The sequence below is a fragment of the Syngnathus floridae genome, chromosome 5 (assembly GCF_059516105.1).
Source record: "Syngnathus floridae isolate MCC-2025c chromosome 5, RoL_Sflo_1.0, whole genome shotgun sequence".
NCBI lineage: Eukaryota > Metazoa > Chordata > Actinopteri > Syngnathiformes > Syngnathidae > Syngnathus > Syngnathus floridae.
Genome location: NC_142417.1, coordinates 5,993,245 through 6,015,252, shown reverse-complemented (window position 1 = coordinate 6,015,252; position 22,008 = coordinate 5,993,245). Strand labels below are relative to the sequence as shown.

Genomic DNA, 22,008 nt, shown 5'->3' with positions numbered 1-22,008 from the left:
ATATTTTCAAAAGAGTCCACCCTTTCTCAAGAACAACCAGTCAGAACAATTGGAAGATCTTGAGGAACACTGATGACCCAACTGAAGGTGAGGCTGAACTCATTTGCTTTGAGATAAGAGTGTCACTTGGTGGTTCTTCACGATGACTTCTAACTTGTTTGTTTGTTTTTTAGCAAGAAGCAGAAAAAAAAAAATTGAATATTTTGTGGAAAGTTTTAAAAATTTCCATTCATCTATTCATTTTATTTCATGCAAATTTAACGTTATACTGTATAAAGCCACCCAGTGTGATTCAATAGGATTTGAAAGCCTCTGTTTAAAAAAAAAAAAAAGCTACGCTAATGCTGAGTTAAGTTAATGATTAGCACACATAACGGAGCTGACTTTTACTTATAGACAAGTGCAGGAATTTAATTAGTTACACTGGATGTGTTCTCCACTGTCATCGGCGGTTATCTCGGCAAATGTTGACTTACACTCTGCTGCATCAATTGTTGACTATAAACATGAAAGAATTTGCAGCAAATCCAATTTAACATTTGACCCATGTCAATAATCTGGGAAAAAAAACGTGCTGATTCTGTTCCTGTGAAAGTCTAAACGGTTGACATACGAAATGCTGAACTTGCATTTTGTTTTGTTGACAATGATCACGTTACCAGAAAATCTACAAGAGTAGACCAAAGTACGCTATGGATTATTTTGCCATTTCTGAATTGTTGTCAGAGTGAGTTGTTCTGTACTTGCCTTCCATTGTTTCTCAACAGTAGACCTGATTTCCACTTCCCATTCATCAGAATACGCTGCCTGCTAGAGAGCATTGGTGTTCTTCATCAACGCTGGTTGTTCCATTTCCTTTATTTATACCTTTTGAGAATTCAAAACATTTTGTACTCATCTCTTAAATGGACAAATTAAAAATTGAGGACATGATTTCTGTGCCATGCGTCAGACGTTGATGATGGCAAAGCAAGTTCTGAGGTGTGCATGTTGTCCTCTTGGCGGGAAATCTTGCTTGTCTGTGCCTGCCCCGGTACTCCATGATGGTTTACTCGTTGACTGTTTGATGACGACAATGATATTTTCCCACCCGTCAAAAAAACCCTGCGGCCAAAACATGATATCAGGTGATATTTCGACGGGCGGTTCACACCTAGCTTCGAAACCCAAACAAACATGTACACTCAGGGCTTCAAAAACAAACTTTAACTGAAGTTGAAAAAAGTGACTTAACACCTGCAGTCGTTTTTTTTCTTCTGTTATTGCAGTCAAGGCAACAAAACCTCAAAGGTTTCAAACAAAACGTGACGTTTTCATTTTATTCACAAAGTGTTCCGCAATGCAAAACCTAGCAGGATAAAAATCATCTGATTGTCGAGTGTTACAGACAGGAACAGAGATTGTGACTTTTTTTTAGCTCTACTATAGCAAGTGCCAGCTTGCCGCAGGTTATCTGACTGCGGCACACAAATCCAGGAAAAGTGCATTCTTAAGACGCCTAATCAGACAAATCTGCTTTCAGTACATTCTGCAGAGGCCCAGAACGAGACCGACGTACAGGATTCTGACATCATACGCTATTTCGCCCATACACCCACGTTATGTAACAATCGTGTTTAGAAAAGAAAGAACACTTTTTTTTTTTGACCATTTGTCCTTTATAGAGCCGACACCCAGAGATGGCAAAACACTCAAGAAGTTTAGATTCCTAGAAATTATTTTGAGCCATTTACCCAATTGAAATATGTAAAGAACAAACTCTTAAAATGCAAATATCTGTGTTTAAATGTAAAGGGACTAACTATACATGAAAACCAGATACTCAAAAGTAGAAAAACTTAATAGTAACAGTTTTTGTTTTCGTTTCCTTCCCAAAAATAATTTTCACAATTATTCAAACAAAAGCTTTTTTTTTTCCTCCCCTGTTTTGAACGTGGCAACAAGGAGCATAACAAATGTGCTTTCCAAGCACGCAGTCTCAATCAGTGTGATGACGTCAAGCGCTGCCACTCTGAGGCCAACATGTTCTTCTGCAAGCTCAGGGAAGGCCTCGAGCAGAACACACAAATTGCCTGCTTTAGTAGCACATTAAGTGGAGATCGAGCATCGGGGGGGGGCACTCGCCCTTTTGTAGTAACCATGCTTTAAAAAGTGATTGAACTCGGCCGTCGGGGCATGGAAGCTATTTGCTCCTCTTAATTTGTGGCCATGTAGCTAGCACACACCGGCATACTTTTTTCTGTTAGATAAGGCGTTCCGTCGAGCCACCCGACCCTTTAGCCCACGTTTGAACATGACGGGAGATATCTATCTCTTGAAGACCAGTGAACAGCCAGCACTTGCCATAAATTTTTGCAGCTCTTTCAGTGTTGCTGACTACGTCTTAGCAAGCTGCCTGATCAATTTTCTTCTTGGCTTTTCATCAATTTTGATGGGATATCCCATTTTTTGGCCATATTGTCTCTGATGAATGATGACTATCTTCACTGTGTTTTGTGGTATACCTTGGAATTCTTTTTGTCCCCTTCTCCTGATTGATACCATTTGTCCCCTATCAAAGTTTTTTTTTTATTGAGTTATACAGGTTAGAGGTCATATAATGCTGTGTATACTTTTTATATGCATTGTAAGTTGGTGTTTAACATTAGCTCCTCCTTTCACCTACAAATATGAAAAATCTTTGATCAAGTTACTTTGTATAACGTGCCCTCTCTTGTTAGAATTTTATTTTGAGGGACTTGCAAGTTAAGAGAAAGTGTAGTAACAGGCTTTGGCATCCTTCCAAGTAAGCCTTGCCCGGTTAATGACTGAGGTATTTTATTTGCGAGGGGACGGGCACGTACGAGACAAGAGGCTTTGACGGGCGGGAAATGAGGCGTTTGTGGCTCAAATGATGTCAGGTGATGTGCCTCATGAATAAATATGTGCAACACGTCAAATGCATCTCATTACATGAGACTAAAACAAGCTGTTTATTCACTCGACTCTTCAGTTGTGTGTGCCAAGTCAAATAGAACTTGAAAGTCTGAAGACTGTTGCTCACTTGCACAGTCCAAAGTCAGCTAAGCGCTTCAGTGGTCACCGTGGCGGTCATATTGGATGGAGCTCAAGCCAGGCCATATAAAAACTTAACCAAAAACAACAACACTGTACTCAAGGGCCACATTTGAATTTTGAAATAAGCAGTGGCACCAGTGCATTTGTTAATGAAGACAGAAAAAGAAAAAATGTTCAAAAAGTATGTTAAAAAAATGCATTAAATAATTATTATTTATAATGAATTATGTAATATAATGCATCTTAATTTATTTTTAATGAATTTGAATAATTAATGAACCACTTAATTAAAATTCACTCGTGGTGGCTTCTTTCCACTGAGAGGTGTTTTGTAAATTTTTGACAGTTGCTGTGAGAGAACCCCAAGTGGGAGGGACTCGAGTGTTTGAATGAAGTCACCGCAGTGTGGAGCCTGACTTATCTCGACACTCACTCCTGCTCGCAACAGATGCTCGCCTCCTGCGTTGGGTCTTTGAAAACAATGCCATCGAGGTGTTCTGAGCGGAGGTTCCAGCGCGTGGAGAAAGTTCTTCTATAAGTCAGACTGGAGCTTCCGGAGGATGGAGAGCACGACGTCGACGAGCGAGCAGTCCATGACGGGCCGCACGATGATCCCCACCATCCCGTCCATCATGTTCATCTTCGGGGTGGTGGGCAACGTCATCGCCATCGCAGTGCTGTGTCGGTCTCGCAAGGAGCAGAAGGAAACCACCTTCTACACGCTGGTGTGCGGTCTGGCCGTCACCGACCTGTTGGGCACGCTGCTGGCAAGCCCGGTCACCATCGCCACTTACGTGAAGGGCGCCTGGCCCGGCGGGGAACCCTTGTGTCAGTACTTTGGCTTCACCCTAATCTTCTTCTCCCTGGCCGGCCTCAGCATCATCTGCGCCATGTCCGTGGAGAGATACATGGCCATCAACCACGCGTATTTCTACAACGACTACGTGGACCAGAAGCTGGCCGGCTTGACCCTCTTGGCCATCTACGTGTCCAACGCGCTGTTTTGCGCGCTGCCGGTGCTGGGCTTCGGCCGCGTCCAGAAACAGTACCCGCAGACGTGGTGCTTCTTGGAGTGGCGGAGCGACGAGACGAGCGACGCGGCGTTCAACTTTATGTACGCTGGTTTAAGCTCGGTGCTGATCCTGGCAACGGTGCTGTGCAACGTGCTGGTGTGCGGGGCTCTCATCCGGATGCACCGGCGCTACGTGCGTAGGACGTCGCTGGGCACGGACCTGAGCCGCGGCAACGTGGACTCGCGCAAGAAAGGCCGAAGTTTCGGACGCCTAGCCGGTGCCGAGATCCAGATGGTCATCCTGCTCATAGGCACCTCGGCAGTGGTGCTCATCTGCTCAATTCCGCTTGTTGTGAGTCTTTACGCACACTTTACGCACGGCCGAGCGAACGTTCGCCTTCCCACTCAGAAACCTGGGCTTGTTTAATGGAACGCAACGCTGATTTATTTACAGAAAATCTTGAGGACTTAAAGGCAGCAGGTGGATTGTACGTTCTGCCATCTAATTGAAGAGCATTCAATTTTCTGCCAGTCAATATGACCTGGGCTGATATATTACTTTATAAATATTTTTTAAATAATCAAAATAGTGTTTGTTACTGACCACATTGGGTTTTCAGTGACGCTAACAGATGTTCTTCTTTCAATGCTACTGCGGTTGAAGTGTGTTTCCTGTTCTTAGATTGAACCTTTTGTGTTGAGCATAAATTCACCTTATTGTTGTCACCCGCCCATAATCGACACATCACTTGTTTTGCCATATGCAACGTCAACGACATATTGTCTGAAATTCATAGAAAAATTCACAACTCAAATAAAACTGAAGATTCTGCTGCAATGTAGCTGAATAATTTGGCAGAATTTTTTTTCCAGGTCATGTTATGTGGACACTGGTTGCCAGGCAGCTAGAAACCGATGCAGGAACACAACAAAAATGTTGGGCAAATTCAAGATATTTTAAGTTTTGCTGTTGACTTATCCCCATTTCACAAAAAAAGTTCTTTTTGGGCTGTTTTATTTATCTTCCTAGAGTTTTGAAATGTCTCATCGCCATGCTCTAATTGCAGGCTCAGGTGTTTCTGAACCAGCTCTACAAGACGCCGGTAGAACTACGCTTGGACAAAAACCCAGACCTGACGGCCATTCGCTTTGCCTCCTTCAACCCCATCCTGGACCCGTGGATCTACATTCTGCTGCGCAAGGCCGTCTTCCGCCAGCTCGTGGAGAACATCAAGTGCCTCTTCTGCAAGATGGGCATCAGGGGGCAGAGGACTAATGGCAACGGGAGCTGCCACTGCATGGATGTGTCACCCCATCCTCCCTCCTCGACCGTCTCCAAACGGGACTCGCGCTCGTTGGTGTTCGGCGACGTTCCGGATATCAGCTCCCAGACTTTCTTGGATCACTCCCAGGGACGAATATCGCCTGCCGGGAGCTGCTGTGACAATCACAAAGTGGAAAATATATCATGGGCCTCATCGTGCGAGCATGGCGACGTGGCCCCAAGGACAGAAGGGGACCATGTGCTCAGGGGCCCCCAAGCTAAGGACCCTGGACTACAAATGTCACTCAGCTCAGTAACTATGGATGAAAAATGCATCTGAACTTGACTCGGAAACGGAGCCCACGTGGAAGGAAAAACTGAGTCATATCTCACAGGCAATCAGTCAGGAAAAATAATGCTACCAGTGAAGACTTTTGCACTGTTGCCTCATGACAAGAATGTCTGGAATGCTGAATTTCCAAGCATTTCAAACAGCGTCCAGTAAATGGTTAAACTTTCTCCATAACCTGGATGTACATGAGCTACAAACTATTACGATTAAAGATGTCGACTCTGGCCAAAAGGAAAAATAATTTTTGTTTGTCCGTCCATTCGTTAGCTCACAGTTACTTCCTGGTTCCGAGGTTCGCATTGGACTTACAAGACTCTATCGTTTAAATTCTAGGACATAATAATTTTAACTCTGAAACAGTGGTTGAATTGTTCTGTTTTGACTGTAGCAAAAAAAAAATTATCATATGTGACATATGTTTGTCCGTCCATGTGTCAGATCGCAGCTAGGTCAAGGTTGAGAAGTGAGTGTACCATTTGAAATCAGAGGAACAGTTCTTTTTGAAAAAAAATCACAAAAAGTAAATTCCTCTAACTGAATACGGTGGCACATTGTAATTTTGTCTGTCTGTATATTAGCAAGCTGCTCCTTTAGGATTGCTAATGAAAACGGTTCCATTGTGACTCGAAATGCAAGGACTGAAATAAACATTCCTCCAAGAAAAGTGAACATTTTATTTGTATGCATATTTGTGAAAGACTTTCTTCATGACAAAAAATGAAATAAAGTACTGAATTGCCATCTATCCATCTATTTCAAATCCTAGCACTGTGAGGCGGACATGCGAACCACTAGCGCACCGTGCTGCTTGTAGAGTGCCATATTTATTATTTTTTGGGTCCATCAATGAGTTTTACTTGTATCTACTTATTGAGGTGAACAGAGAAACAACTTGTATTTGCTCACTTATCTCTGCTTTTGTTATTAGGTAGACATTTGGTAGTATTCCAACAAAAATGACTTCTTTGTGACTCAAGCAACGGGAAAAGACGCCCTGTTCTATTTTTGGGCCACCTTGTGATAAAAATTTTTGGACAGATTTTTAAATTAAACTAGCAGATCTCAAACATCGAATTAACAGTTAGGACTAGCTGATTCATGAATTTGTGGTCAGCAGAAGCAGCAGCAGCAGCAGCAGCAGCAAATGTGAGCCTTCTGGGAACTTTCTTTGTTTTGGATTCTATTGTACAGACCTTTTTTTTTTTTTAAAGACATGTTATTTCAGCCTCATGACTAATGTGCAGTGTGCAGTTTTATTTTTGTGGTGAATGGTAACTGTTCCTTTTTTTGTCAGTTCTGGAATCCACGTGAACATTTCATCTCAAATATCTGAAGAAGGTACAAAAGATTCCAGTTTGTGACATCTAATTATTTACATGTGACTGCTGGGAATGTTTTTCCACATGTGGTGCGTTTATGCTTAGTGTCGAGTTTTCAAGGGTTTTTATCACGTTCATGTGCTGAAAGATGATGTTCTCTTGCCAATCCCAACTCCAAAGGCAACAATAAGACCAAACATGATGTCCATTTCCAAATTTTGGTATTCATAATAATATACAAGAAGTCTTTGTGTAAATACTTAAAATTTGGAGCTAGGCTGCTTTTTGTTGGACAGTTGCTCTATCTTCTTACCAATAGATGCCCTGGAATTCCTGCTTTGAGAAAATCCAAACTACAAGAGATGTCAACTTATATTATTTGGGCTAACTTAATTACTTTTTGTAAGACCAAAATATTTCAAAACCAAATTGAATACAGCTGAAAATGACAAGAAAGTTCTGATCGTTTGCCCCCCTCCTTGCCTTGACAATTTTATTTTGATTAACTGCAATTCTTTCAAAGTTTGCCATTATATGAACAATGTTGGCCTTAACTGCATCTTTTAAAATGTGACAAAGAAGGATATTCATTTAAATATTTGAGTGTCAAACAAGAGCTTGAGTTTCACCCAAGAGTGGCCTTAGTTGTATCATTATTTTTTTAATACAGGCCTTTTATAATGTTGTTAGATTGTTTTCGTGCTTAGCCTTTTACAAAGTTACCGTTAAATTACCTTTTTAACTTAATGTCACACTTTTTACTCCTTTGAATTGTCAACATGTGCAAAGATAGTCATCCCCGTCCGATTTGTACAGAATATTTCATTTGTTTGCTCATTAAAGATGTAGTTTATTCACTTAGTAGTATGCTTTAAAATAATTTCCCAAATTGTTTTTGATGCTTTCTAAATATATAACACATTTGTCATCTCATATTGTCAACACGAAGAGGAAGCACTAAAGTTTCTCACATAACATTTGCTGCTTACGAGCTCATCTCCAGGCCTTCATTAGCAATCTGACGGATAACCCTGACAAGAGCAAGCAAACATATTTAAGATTAAATCCACAAATAGACAAACTGGCCTATCGTTGCTCATTACGGCTCATGCCTGATGCGTCACGCAGATAAAGCAAAAAGCGGACTATTAGAAAAGCATGGAAACATCTGAGGGGAAGTTTCTGCGTTGGAATAATAAACTGAGTCTAAAGCTCATCGTCCTTGCAATTAAGCTTAAACAAGCAATGGTTGGCTTAAAAAAATACCGCAGAGTCTGGGAAGCCACCACGAGTTAAATTAAAGTATCATGCAGTGATATAAAGGAGGAAGACACTATGTCTCATCCACTTGAGAGTAATCAGATCTGTCCGTGACGAGACGGGAAACATCTTTCTGTCACTTTTACTGCACGTTGAAAACCTGCAGAGCGCACCTGCATGTCAACTGCCGACTGTGAGCAGATACAAGATGAACGCAGACTGGTCAACAACACAATACTTAATATTATTAAATGAGAGAAATTATAAGGGAAATGTGTGGTTAAAGTTAAAAAAAAACAAAAAACAGACAGATTGGCTAACCAAAACAGATCTGGCAAAGACAGGAACCACAAGAAACAAGAACGACATCAAACATGAAGACATCACAACAACCATGATCCAAAAGGGGAGTGAGGGGCAGACAGGGCTTAAATACAAGACAGGTAACAAGAGGTAGGTGACTGTGATTACATTGATTGAGGTAACACAGGAGGGGAGGGGCGACACCAACAGAAACCATGGTAACAGACATAATAAACCAACCAGGGACAAGTGGTGACAAATACATTTTGTAATTAGCATCCCTCCGCCCATCCATCCGTCAAATCGACATGTTCCTGTTAAAGTGTCATTCTTTTGCGATGTGAAAAATTAGATAAATCATCTGGAAACTTTTTCCCACCATCATTTTGACGTATAAATTGTTCAACTCATTTGAACCTTTTTTTTTTCCTGTAATGGGCGGGGCTTCAGAATTAAGCATCCTCTTCAGCACTCACTATAGCTACCTTTCAGATTGTTTATTTGTTGTAATAGGATTTTAATGACTTTTTACAATGGACTGTTTTCAAAGACGACTTTCTATTCCTTTCAGATCTGTTTTTGTGTTTTTAAGTATGCTCGCACGTACTGGAAGCAAAGTTACGTTTCCCAGCTAACTTTGCTTTCTCTGCCAACCCTGCTGATGTTTTTAATAAACCATCCCCGAATATCATATGTCCCTCCATCATGTTCCAAACAATCATTATCCCCTGTGATCACCTATTAGACGCTGACTTCGCCCACATCATGTCTCTGGAATACTCGTTAATCATTTAGTCCCAAACCGGTTTGGAGCATTTCCATCGTAATGTGCTATCGTATTACCGCTCACCACTGCGAGATTCCTTGACAAATGATGAATTTTATTGCGAAGCGCATTCTGTGTTGTTTTACCATGTCACCGCATCTCTTAGTTGCCACTTGCTGAAACGATAAATTATTTTAACATCCATGAGTAGGAAAGTAAGAAAAATTGTGTAAGGACTTTTCGATACACGTTGTCTGCCATAACTTGTAGTAATGCGTTTGTCAGCTGTCATCAAGCGGTTTAGGATTGTTTACAGAGGGGTGTCAAACTCATTTTATTCACGGGCCGCATTGTAGTCATAGCTTCTTTCGGAGGGCCATTATAACTGTCAACCCAAATAAATGTAAAAGCACCTCATATTATATAAAGTAAAAGATACAAAACAAACTGACAAATAACTCGGTTTCAAATCAGACGAGTAAAAACTGGTCAAATATGAAAAAAAACAGATATTAAAAGTGAAAACAATTTGCAATTCTAGTAATGACTCACGAATTTGATGCCCAATTTGTCTTCGCGGGCCACATAAAATGATGTGGCGGGCCGTATATGGCCCCCGGGCCTTAAGTTTGACATGTGGTTTACAGGTTTCATAACCCTGATGAGCATAAAGGCACTTGATAAAACTAACGTTGCCTTAGTATTTGGGAAAAGTATTTGGTGAGACAGTCATCAGGCATAGAATTGCTGGAAAAGTCAATTGAATGCAAAGTGAATTGCGTGCAAAATGATGCCATTGTAATAAAAGCTTTTGAATTTTGCATGCATGTTGTGGTAAGCCAGCACATTAGAAATTTACTCCATAAATTTGGTTGAATGAAGGCTCACTTTAGTGACCAAGATAAACAACATTAATCAAGTCAAAGTACTCCTGAATTTGTACTTCCTTTGTGAAAAAACTGGAAAGATGCATTCAATTAATCATCATGTCCATGAATGTGTTTGCAAGCTCAGGTTTCATCCGCTTGCTACTCCTCACCACTAATTGTTGTTGGCGTGGATCAACATGGATCTTAAAGTGATTTTGCAGAGAATAAGCAAGCTCGCCCGCACACACCCTATCAGATGTCGCCGTCGGAGACGTCACACGTGTGAGGACGTGTGGATGCAAAGTGACTGAGGAGCCACTACTGGTGTGGAGAACGTCTGAAGACAAAGTGCATCAGAAGCTGGTGCTGGTCCAAGTCTTCTTACACAAGCTCCGACAGGATTTGCCAGCAAAGCCAGAGTGAGTCACGTAGGCGAGGGCTTGGCCAAAAGGTGATCCGGATCTCCCTGGGATAACATCAAAAACGTCAATCACAAAAGTTCTGCTGGCGGGGGAATGTCATCCTCAGAGGTTGATGTTTATCTAGAGTGCATATTAAAAGTTTAAACACCATTTTAGGGTTTCAAAGTAGGATTTTAAACAAGGGGTGTAGAGAAAGTAGAGCTGGCATTTAGAAGTAGGGTTTGAAACAGGTGCTACGGTTTCAAAGTAGGGTTTCAAAATAGGGTAAGTGTTTCAAAGAAGGAACTCAAACTAGAGTTTGGGTTTCAAAGTATGATTTTAAAGGGTTAGGATTACAAAGTTGGGTTTAGAAGTAGGGTTTAAAATGAGGGTTCTAAACTCGAGTCAAGGCTTTAAACTAGGGTTAGTCTTTCAAACTAGGGTTTAAAATTATGGTTAAAACTAACAGAACCAGCAAACTGATATAACTTAACAGACCGACCGACAGACTGGCTAAACGAAGCAGAACTGACAAAGACAAGAACCACAAGAAACAAGAACAACATCAAATATGAAGACATCACGACATGCACGATCCGAAAGGGGAGTGAGGGGCAGACAGGATTTAAATACAAGACAGGTAACAAGAAGTAGGTGACTGTGATTACATTGATTGAGGTAACACAGGAGGGGAGGGGCAACGCCAACAGAAACCATGGCAACATAGACATAATAATGCACACTGTGAGGGATTGATACCTGCTCATGATTGTGTGTGACAACGCTTTTTTATGATGTATCTTTTTTAAATGACCGTGCAAGATTTTAATGACATGGTAAGGCTTTAAAAGAAATTCTTAAATAAAATAAAATACACTTATTTGATTAAATCACAAAACTTGGCTTACTTCATAAATATTGGATCACCCAGGCTGACTTGTTGCTTTGGAAAAAAGCAACCCTTGAAGTTCATTACTCCTAGTTTAGTTAGATAAGCAAGATGCAACAGGAAGTTCACACTGGAGGCTGGAAGACAAATTGTTATATTGTTGCGGAAACCTTGGCTCAATTTCAGATTAGGGAAAATCATTCAGAATTATTTGGTGTTCTTCCTATTTTTAATTTTACATCTCAATCTAGCATACTGTATTCGACACAAGAAGAATTTGGATGTTCTGTTTCTTTACATGAAATGTACAAAACAGGAGGAATATCCAAATATTCTGTCTATTAATCCCCCAATGGTGAAATTTGTAAATATCATGGACGATGGATACACAAGATCAGCAATGTTCAAATATTCTAAAATCTCAATGGTTTAATGATGCAGATGTATTAGAAAAAGATATAAGAATCCAACGCTCTCTTGTTGATCCTAATAACAGGACTGTCAACACTCGGGTTGATCTTGCATCTTCTTAAAGCATGTCTGACAAAATCAAACAAAATGGTTGAGGACAACAGTTCCGATTAACTCCATTTTATGTGCAAAGGTTTCCTGGTTAAGTACAAAGGTAATGCCTGAGCTAGGATCTTGGGTTGAACTCAGGAGATCCCTAGATAACAGGCCTTTGAATCTATGTTCAAACATGTCGCAGATAAACACATCTGAAGTTTAGCATCCTCTGTGGCCAATCTGCTCCTCTGTAGTCCCAAGTATTTCCTAAAGTGTATCAATACATCTGGATGGCCAGCAGATATCGTGTTTGGATTGCTCCAAAAGTCATCATTAAAGACTTGATGGAACTCCCTTTCCTGTAAGGATATCACAGATTTTCTTTTTTTTTTTTAAACACAACATAGCACGGCAGGGTTATCTGTCTCGGTCGTTTTAATCTTTCTTTTGTGTTTATTTATTTGTGAATTTTCTTCATGTGCTGATTGGAATCCAAACATTCTGTGGTGATGAGTTTTGTGAGAAGTGACATAATGTGAGGAATCTATTGTTCTGTAATCAATAATGACAATTGTGCAGCATAGCCTGTGCAACATAGGTAGCCCAATAAATAACACATTATCAGAGATTGGTACCTTGGTACTAGAAACAGGACAAAAGTTGTTCTTCAACCACTTCTGAAAGAGGGCGGGCGAACGGGTAAGAAGATGCCATGCTTTCCGCAGCGCCGCCTGGCGGCACCAAAGCATTAATAACGCGATTGGACAAGGCAACGATAATAGCAAATCTCAGTCTCCCTCTGCTGCCCAAAAACGGAATTATATTAAAAGCCCAAATTACAATCATAACTATGGAAATAGAAATCTTTCCGAATGAATTATTTTTTTCAATCATTAATGATTTTTGTTGTTGATGTGTAGTATATGCAAAAGAACACAAATACATGGTCAAACCTCATTAATTGTAATTTGGCTTTAATTGTGGAACGATATACAACAGTAAAGCACAATTGTCATAACAGTCAGCCAAATAAAAGCATGTTCACACTATAAAAAATTCATTATGAACAAGCATTGTACTGATTGGCTGAACAATAGCTTATTTGTTCCTCCGATCCTGAGATCTACTCATGATCATTACACATCTAATTCAATTACTGAATATAAACACTTTCATTAAAGTGCTCAAATAAGACCCCTATGATTGACTGAGCTTGATCAGAATTTCTGTGAACGAGTCTTCACAATCAAAAGTGCTGGCTCATGTAATTGGAACTATATTAGCATTGGGACTGTTTTGTGTGTCTTTTCATTTGAATAGATACAGTATATATATATATGTGTGTACAAAGCACAATTGTCTGCTGTTGTAACCATATAAACAGACTTTGGTGCAGACTAGTTCCTGTGTCAAGCTCCTCCAGTCTTCAGAGGTGGTTCAGTGCAGACGTGGCCCATTAAAAGTTCCAAGGTTTGTGCTGTAGGTGCAACTTTGTGCCAGCTTCACATAATGAAGACAAGCGAGAGCAGGGAGCCGATCACAACGATGATGCTGTTGTAGATGGGCCCACTGGACGCTCCGGTGTAGTACTCCATATCTCCAGAGCCCTCTGGCTCGTATGCAGGACCGGGTCCATAGCCACCACTGTGTCGCGGGTAGCCGTAACCTCCTCCGTAGCCCCCATATCCCCCATAGCCTCCGTACCCTCCGTACCCTCCGCCGTACCCATAACCGGGGCGGCTCAAGGCGGAGCCCAGCATGGCTCCTCCGATGGCCCCCGCTGCTGCGGCACCGGCTACTTTACCCGCACTGGGCCCACTGCTCCTGGGAGGGGCCGGTCTATAGGATGGCCTCCGGCCACCAAAGCCCCCCCTGAAGCCTCCGCCACGACGGGCCTCCGAGCTAGGGGTCAGAGAGGCTAAGAGCAGCACACACATGGTCACGGTCAGGGTCACTTTTTGTAGCCGGAACATGATTGGTTCACCTGGAACAACACACATTGAAAAACAAAGTAATAGTGTAATACAGTGTGTAGTTAGGTATATCATATCCATAATAATGATTAAATGAATGACCCCTAATTTAGAAAGTTAATTTGACTTAGGTCAGAAATAGACACACTCAAGATGTTCTGAGCACAGCTTTGTTATTTTTACCATGCTGATTATTGAAGAGCTCCTCTTCTTAATCCTTCTAAATGGAGACGCACTTTTTATGGAAGCTTTCATAATCTTCAGTTCCTAACAATGCTTTCTGCTCAGTGCCCCTGTGCTATGACATATAAAGATGTCAACAAGTGGACAGTAACAATGTCCGTATTGCAAATAATGTTGCCTGTTACAATCTAAAATTATTGATAAGAGTGGGAAGACGAGTGAAAACTGAGTGACATTTGTTCTATCATTCACACACTCACAGACTTGTTCCTAATTTAAACTGGTAATAATCCAATTAGTGTAGGTCATTTACAACAAGGCGAGAACTTTCTAACACAAACAAATGTGATGTAATCTGAATCGATGACGCACATCAAAATATGCCAAAATGTAGTCAATCGACATCTAAAAATGTTGTAATCAAAATAGACACACTCTGGGAAAACTGACGAGACCACTGCAAAATTGAACAGGACAAATATGTGGACATTAACATTAAAAATGACTTTGTGGCCCATGCTGCTCGTCACAATCCCATTTTTTATTTTATTTTTTTTAACAAAAAGACAAAAATACATCAAGGACTTGTTGGCAAATACTTTTGCAGTGGTATCTATTTTTTCCAAGGTTCATCTCAAAACAGAAGAAGCTAGAAATATTTTCTTAATAATATTTAGTAGTATATTAGTAGATTCATTCAGAAGACCAATCCCTATATGAAAAATAATTTTGATCATTCTGCTATTGTAATTTTTTATGATGATAAATTTAGGATTTCATTGACTGTAATCATCAAATTACAACAAAATCTGAACTAGTGAATTAAATCAGTTCCCCACACTATTCAAATGCTAAAAGGCGTTCTTACCTGCTTGGCGTTTTGTCAAGAAATCAAAACCCTTCTTGTGTTTCTCTCCTCCAGTAGCTGAAAAGCACCAATTGTGTGTACGTGTGTCGCTGTGCGCAAGCAGCAGTCTGTGAAGTGTGTTTCAGTGTCAGCCACTTCTCCTTCAGAGGATCCCGTTGAGGGGATCATCATCGCGTCTGTCATTGGCTGGCTGAGTGGTAATCTGTTTCAGACTTGGAACACCTGATGATCTAATTTTGAATCAATGCTCCAATAAGGTAAGTAAAACATCTTATGAGCTTGACTAAGAGGATATAGCTGTCAGTTTGAGGAATGTTAGATGAGGGGTGGGCAACGTACGGCCCGTGGGCCATGTACGGGCAGCTTGGTCTTTCATCCGGCCCACTGTGCTTGATATTATGGCTTATAACAACATTAAATATACTTTTTAGGAATCAAATCATTGCCTGACTTTCAATGAACACTTATGGCACTGCGCTACAGAAAATGCTGGATAACGCACCCCACTATTTGCGGAAATAGAGTATCAGCATATTTTAACCACCCACGTTTGTCTTATCTTTCTCCAATTTCATTTTAATTAAATTACAATCATTATTCAACACCAGCAGCCCTTCATTTTCATGAGTTCTTCACATTATTTCATAACTTCTGAAGAAGTCATACAAAAAAAAAGCAGTCAAAAAAAGTCGAAAACAAAAGCATGCACATTCTCAGAATGACATACAAACATTGGCATGGAAAGCTGGAAGTACTACACAGTACACGACGGCTCATAAAGAAAACGACAAGATCACTAAAAGACATCCTATGTGACTAACAGTGAGTGCAGCGGACGCTTCTTAACAGCGTTGCCGAGGTGAGCCGATATTAATTCGGTGCCAGACGACACAACATGACGTCGCTTGTCTGTGTGCCGCTCGACACTCTCACTGACCTACTTCCACTCGAGCGCGGTGTGTAAGTTGTGTGGATGGCGCACACAAGCAGTCTTGAGTTGTGCACCGGGCTTAAAGTCTTTTTGCTGTGCTTTCAAAATATCAACATGACATTCATATCCTTTACGTGGGATGTGCGTCTGTGACCAATGATGATTTGTAGACGTACCTGTGAGTTGAGGGTGAACCACTCGACCACTCGTAGTAGGGGACAAAAAGGATCCCAGTGCATCGTGGACACAAAAGGAGGCTTTTGGCCTTTGTTCTCGCTGTCTAATTTTTACTTTTGAGGGAAAAAGTTATTTGTTTGTGCTTGGTGAGGTTTTTCCGCAGGCACTTGACTCAAAGCATGACCTGATGCTTGTGCTTTAAATAAACTTATAACATGAGACAATCAATGCAGAGAGCACAATGGTTGAGTGGCTAAAAAGTCTTGGTCGCAGTTGAGAGGTCAGGCAGGGTCATTAAGGCCTCTCAATTCAAAGTCAATGTTTGTCAAAAGGTGTCTCGTGACAGTCCAGGGTGTGACCCAAAGTCAGCTGGCAGGTACAGTCTCCAGCTTACTTGTGACCCGAACGAGGACAATAGAAAACGGATAACCTTCTGTCTCCGTCATCCAAAGCACAGACATCGAGACGGCGTCCTCGCTTCGTGTCTTGTGCGTTCGAAGCTTGGAGTCGTCCGAGACATTTGACGTGATGCTGGTGGCAGCTGGCGTTCACATACATGCGGGGCCTTCCGGAAGACAGCCGAGCTGCTTTTCGATGATACAACGCAAGACGTTGTACCTGTGCAAGTCAAACAGTAATGAACAAAGAAAATCGGTGTATAAAATGTTACGTAATTCTCCACACTGGATATTTTGACAAGTTCATGTCACAAAATGTTAACACATTCCTTTTTTTTTTAATATAGTGACAAAAAAAAACTTCTTTAATAAAACAGTGTAAATGGAAACAACCTCTCATACCTTCTTCTTAGCTTCTGCACCTCTCTATCCTCCTCCTCCTTCAGCTTGGTGATGAAGCTCTGCAGCACCGGCATCTCAAACTTGATATACTGCGCCACCTGGTGGAGCGGAGGAGAGCATGTGCACATGAGTGAGCTGAATAGAAGCCAGACTTGTCGGTGGTGTGTGTGTGTGTGTGTGTGTGTGTGTGTGTGTGGAGATGCTTACATCATATGTTACTTCTTCTCCCAGGTCTTCCTCCATGAGGAACAGTTTGCACACCTGCTCACACGGACCCTGCATGACTCTCCAAACCAAAGGGAAGTCACTGCGCTTCAGCTTCACTCGCTCTGAAAAAACACACACTTATTAAAAATGGTGCAATTTTAAATGCATTTGGGAGGATTTACAACAGGGAACTGGCAGCTCATACTCAGAGTGGACCTCGCTAAAAAAAAATTACTGTACAACATCACTCAAAGTCACCCGACAAGTGCTATAGAAATGGATGTTGGTAAATTTTATGAGAGGCGTAAGTGTATTGAAAAAAGAAGAGGCTAATGCGTGTACAGTGAGAGTGCTTATGACTCACCTCCACTAGCATGCGCGAGGTAGAGCGCAAAGTCGTCTGGGCTGTTTTCAATCTTAAACTTGTTGAGGAGAACTCTCAACACCTGAGGCGTCGTCATGCAGCTGTTGATGCGAACGTTGGTCACCGAGCCGAAAGCAGGCGTGAATACGGCTGTCTGAGACACACCAATACGACACGACAAACAAGTCTTGAATCTTGAGGTGAGTTTTAACACAAAGCCAAAAAATTAACCATTACTGTGCCTTCCTCACCTTGTGGTTGTAGAAGTGTCCATTGATGGAGAAGCGATGGCGTCGGATCTTCCTCTGGTCGCTGGGGGAGCGTCGGTGGATGCGCCTTAGAACCCCGGCGTCGCTCTTGGTTCTGAGGAGCTGAGCTGAGCTCTCACTGTCCTCTGTTGGGTCAATGGGAGAGAGAGACAATCACATCACAGTTGTTTCTTCATCAGACTGCTGATGAAGACATTCACCTTCAGCATGCTCCTCCATCACACCGTTGTCTTCCGATTGGTTGGCAGGCGGCGTCACCTCCACAGTGGGCGGAGTTTCGGGTGGCTTTTGTTCACCGTCTGCGTTGTTTGGGGAGCTGTAAGGAAGTCGCAAATGACTCTTTATACATTTCTCATTCATTTTCTTAAATGACTTGTCAATGATTCAAATTATAAACAATGATAGTTAATTTATGATTCAAAAGCAATATTTTACACTTAATTTAGTTCGACTGCATATTTATTGTAACCAATGATTCATTCAGTATACAGCTGGAGCAAATATGAAGGTATTTTGGCAGCGTTGACCTTCAACGTGAACATTTCCGGTCATTGATTCGTAACCTGATCAGCGTGCACTTCTCACCCTTGACTGTCCAGAATGCAACCCGAGTGCCAGGACGTAGAGGAGGGAGGGGGACGGATGCGCTCGTGGTCGTCCTGCATCTGCAGCCTGATTGGTCGCCGCAGGCCCCAAAAGATGTTCAGCAGGCCCTCCACAATCAGCTCCCCCTCTTCCTGTTAGGGGGAAATCAATCAATTACTCACCACCGGATCGAAGGACTGTCGGGCCACGAATGTAAAATGTCTGACCATACAGACCTCTCTGTGCCTGAGCTGTAAATTCTGTCCTTCATAGTAGAGGTTGTAGGTTTTCAAATGCGAGAGGAGCGTTGCCCTGGAGACAGAGATGGTCATATCTCAGGTCAGCACCCCGCTTGAGCATCTTTGGCTGGATTTACGCTACATAAAGAGGAACCTTGTGTGGAATTGGAAACTTTCAGGGTTGGAATCTTCTCAAATATGAATCAAAATTGGCCACTTTTAAGATGCAGTAAATCCAGCCTTTGTCATCATAAATGAGTGGCTTACTTGCTGATGAACTTGTTCTCTCCAACCTGAACCCCATTGTGAGTGACATCCATGGTCACGCTGCATGAGAGGAGCTGATGACACAAACAAAAGAGGTGCTCAATCATTAGCAGACAAAGAGCACAAAAGAAGCAAAGATTTATTGATCGGCAACTTGGACTTCCACTGCTCATTTCAACATGTCACTTCCTTCTCCGCATTTTCTGTGTGTTCGAGGCAGCATAGAAAAAGAAGCTAAACAGGTGCAGGGACACATGTGCAACTTGCTAAGACGAATTATTCTTGCAGCTGCTCCCACAAAGACACATGCAGCCAGCAGATGAAGAATTAAAGACATATAAGCTTAAAATACTGCAGTTTAGTGGAAAGCTGGCATGAGTATGTTTCAAAATGTTTTTCCACAGCACAGGTCAAAAAGGGGAATAGTTTGAACAGCTGTCATGAGATGCAGCCGATGAATCCTCCATATGGTGTCGAGACTAAATCACAAGGTTTTTGTTCCCTCACAAGCCTAACGTTTGCCTGTCAACCAAAAGCGCAGAGTGAGCCCGCTTCTGTGATAGGAACACCACCGATGGATCTAGAAAAAACAGCCATGTGTTAACAAGCAATATTCTGAGCACACCATGATTTTTCTTTTGAAATGGAAATTAATACTGGCGCTATTTTGGGTCCCTTCTCTGAAATCGTCTCTTCAGTGCATTGTGGTTATGAAGGTGTGTGTTTGTGAGTCTTGTCTCAAGAGAGCAAAAGCAAGCAGTCAGAGGGAATTGAGAGCGTATAAAGGAAGTGCTCCCTTTCCGCTGTATCACTTCCTCCTTTGCTGGCCCAGTCACACAGGAAGCTGACACGGGGCCAAGACTTCCTCAATCCAACACTGATGAATTAGCACCCACACCCACAGATTATCCACACACATAAACAGATGCGACATAATCTAAACCTGTCAATCAGTTCTCGGAATTGGATTAAATATTAAAAAGCAATCATCTGAGCGCTATCAATATTTCAGGTCTTGGTATGTCACACCTCAACGGGTGGCGTCAAGCTACAAAATGGAGGTGATTAATGGAGGTGACTTGAATAGAGCAGCTGCGACCAACGGCGGTTGTGGACTGAGACAGTGATATACTTCATGTGACCTTAACAACAGGATCAGCTCAAGATGGCTGCGTTTTAACCTCGAGGCCATCTTGACAAGTCAAGTATGTGCATAATGCAAGCTTTCTTTCAGATTGCCATCACTAAATAGCGAAGAGGTTAAACATTTCCGATTGTTTGCTTCGACTAAGTCTCCCTTCCGTGAGACACGAGATGGTAAATCAGAGGTTTGAATGGACAGTTCTGGAGAGTGAATTCCCTCGTGGCTCATTACGGCATCAGCCAGTCGGTTGCTGCACACTTTACCACTTTTCACCCACTGCTCCTCAGCAGAAGCCTGTCTACAAGCAGATAAGATTCATACTTTTTGTCAAACTCATCCAAACACTCTCGTTTTGTGTGATAGTGAAAGAACTCAACTCATTCCGTGTAATTAAAACCCATGACCACAATCTCCTCGCCTCCAACTCCCCTCCACCCTGGTTTCAAAATGACAAACACACATGCCTGCTTGTTTTTCTTTCTTTTTTTTTAACTACTAAGGATCCTTTTTAGTGAGATGAATAGCTTTTAAAACCCTCCTCCCGACCCCTTTAACCCTCCCAACTCTACAGATCGCCTCTATTGTCATCAGTGTCATAGCAACCCAGAAACATTGAACCAAAAATATAGTTCCTTCTGCTTCTCATTAGACATGGCAGGGGCCATTTAAAGCTTGGCAGGCATGACTGAAAAAGAGATTAAGTCATGAAAAAAAGATTCTACCACAGCAGCACAAATCTACTTGAAACTCAGCACCACAATGTCGTTGAACTTATATTGCATACCACTGAACCACGATGCCTCTCATGTCTTGTGAATAAGTGCATAGAAATTCATCTAGGTTCTCCAAGTCTATACAATCCCTACTATCATAGCTCTGCAAACCCGATTGTGTTGCTCGGCAACTTATCAAGGGGTATCATCATATATGAGGGGGGGCGGCTGAGAAAATGTCATCAAAATGCAAGAGGGGCTGGCTAAATGAGTGACATCCCTGTTCTCGAGACGTTGGTTTGTAATTCTCTTTACTCACTTCATTTGGTGGTTCAAAATCATCTAGTAAGCATCAACAACATGGCTCATATATAATAAACATGAACATTTTTAGGTAAAATTTACAGTATATATATTTTTTTAAACTTACGTATGAGGAGTTGTAACCTTATTGCTTAATATTACATAACCAGTCAGCCTTGATCTCGCACCAAGCTTTAGACGCAGCCCACACTTAATGACGATTGCACTACGATAGCATCCCTTTAACGAGTTGTTGCATCGTATGATTTAAAACATGAAATGGTAAGGGGGAAAAAACACGTTTAAAGAACTCGATCATACAACGCACACAATGGATGCCGCAGTGATGACATTAAAGAGCATCTTACCACAAACTACGACGACGTTGTCGGCTGCGTCAAAAGATTCGCTTCGTTCCTTTCACATGCGTTTTGGTGCGAGTTGCCGGTTGAACCGAAGGAAGCTTCCCCCCTCGGTTTGTCCGCCCACGATCGCCTTTTTTTTTCGGTCTGCCCGCGTTGTGGTGCTCAGACTTGGACAGAGCGAGTGCATCTGTCGTGGAGGGCGGCGGAACTCGCTCGCGCCTCCCTGGCAGCCAATCGACGCGCGGGGCCCCCCAATGAGTCTATTGTGCACCAGACTTGGTCACACTTGAATGAAAGCCTCGAGGAACAATGGAGGAGACGAGCTGCCAAATAGTGAACCCTCCACACACACACCTTTGTTGTTTTATGGAAGGAGCACGTGGTTTACGAACTAAGCGCTGGTTGATTCAAAGACAACATGTAACGTGGCAATGTGGCTTTGAGTTTTAGCTTAGGTTTTAAATTCAATGATTTTAATAAACCAAACAGATGAAATAGTTGTGCGGAGACGCCGTCATTTGCAAGCTACATTTTAATATTTGCTCCATGAAATTGTATTAAATTGCTCACCAGTCTCAACAGTCGCGTGATTATGACGTAACTGAACTGCCTCCTACGCGC

General features: G+C 41.9%; 3 protein-coding genes across 7 annotated transcripts; 1 reads left to right on the top strand and 2 right to left on the bottom strand.

Annotated features, from left to right (window-relative positions):
- Nucleotides 1-3,428: 3,428 nt before the first annotated feature.
- ptger4a (prostaglandin E receptor 4 (subtype EP4) a) lies at nucleotides 3,429-6,430 on the top strand. The gene is made up of 2 exons (XM_088376240.1): nucleotides 3,429-4,421; nucleotides 5,137-6,430. The coding sequence occupies exons 1-2, from the start codon at nucleotides 3,618-3,620 to the stop codon at nucleotides 5,671-5,673; spliced, it is 1,341 nt and encodes a 446-aa protein (XP_088232366.1). The 5' UTR covers nucleotides 3,429-3,617; the 3' UTR covers nucleotides 5,674-6,430.
- Nucleotides 6,431-12,956: 6,526 nt separating this feature from the next.
- Nucleotides 12,957-15,429, bottom strand: prnpa (prion protein a (Kanno blood group)). Its single transcript, XM_088376785.1, has 2 exons — nucleotides 15,024-15,429; nucleotides 12,957-13,983 (listed from the first exon to the last, which is right to left on the bottom strand). Exon 2 carries the CDS (start codon nucleotides 13,970-13,972, stop codon nucleotides 13,502-13,504), a length of 471 nt encoding a protein of 156 aa, XP_088232911.1. The 5' UTR covers nucleotides 13,973-13,983; nucleotides 15,024-15,429; the 3' UTR covers nucleotides 12,957-13,501.
- Nucleotides 15,430-15,637: 208 nt separating this feature from the next.
- Nucleotides 15,638-21,990, bottom strand: rassf2a (Ras association domain family member 2a). 5 transcript variants are annotated; one of them, XM_088376782.1, is made up of 10 exons: nucleotides 21,958-21,990; nucleotides 18,863-18,936; nucleotides 18,593-18,668; nucleotides 18,357-18,508; nucleotides 17,972-18,087; nucleotides 17,754-17,896; nucleotides 17,503-17,656; nucleotides 17,139-17,260; nucleotides 16,932-17,029; nucleotides 15,638-16,749 (listed from the first exon to the last, which is right to left on the bottom strand). In XM_088376782.1, exons 2-10 carry the CDS (start codon nucleotides 18,913-18,915, stop codon nucleotides 16,680-16,682), a joined length of 984 nt encoding a protein of 327 aa, XP_088232908.1. In that variant the 5' UTR covers nucleotides 18,916-18,936; nucleotides 21,958-21,990; the 3' UTR covers nucleotides 15,638-16,679. The 5 variants fall into 5 exon arrangements, with proteins under 5 accessions (XP_088232908.1, XP_088232906.1, XP_088232907.1 ...); XM_088376780.1 differs by lacking the exon at nucleotides 21,958-21,990 and adding an exon at nucleotides 21,391-21,812; XM_088376781.1 differs by lacking the exon at nucleotides 21,958-21,990 and adding an exon at nucleotides 21,150-21,225.
- Nucleotides 21,991-22,008: the final 18 nt, after the last annotated feature.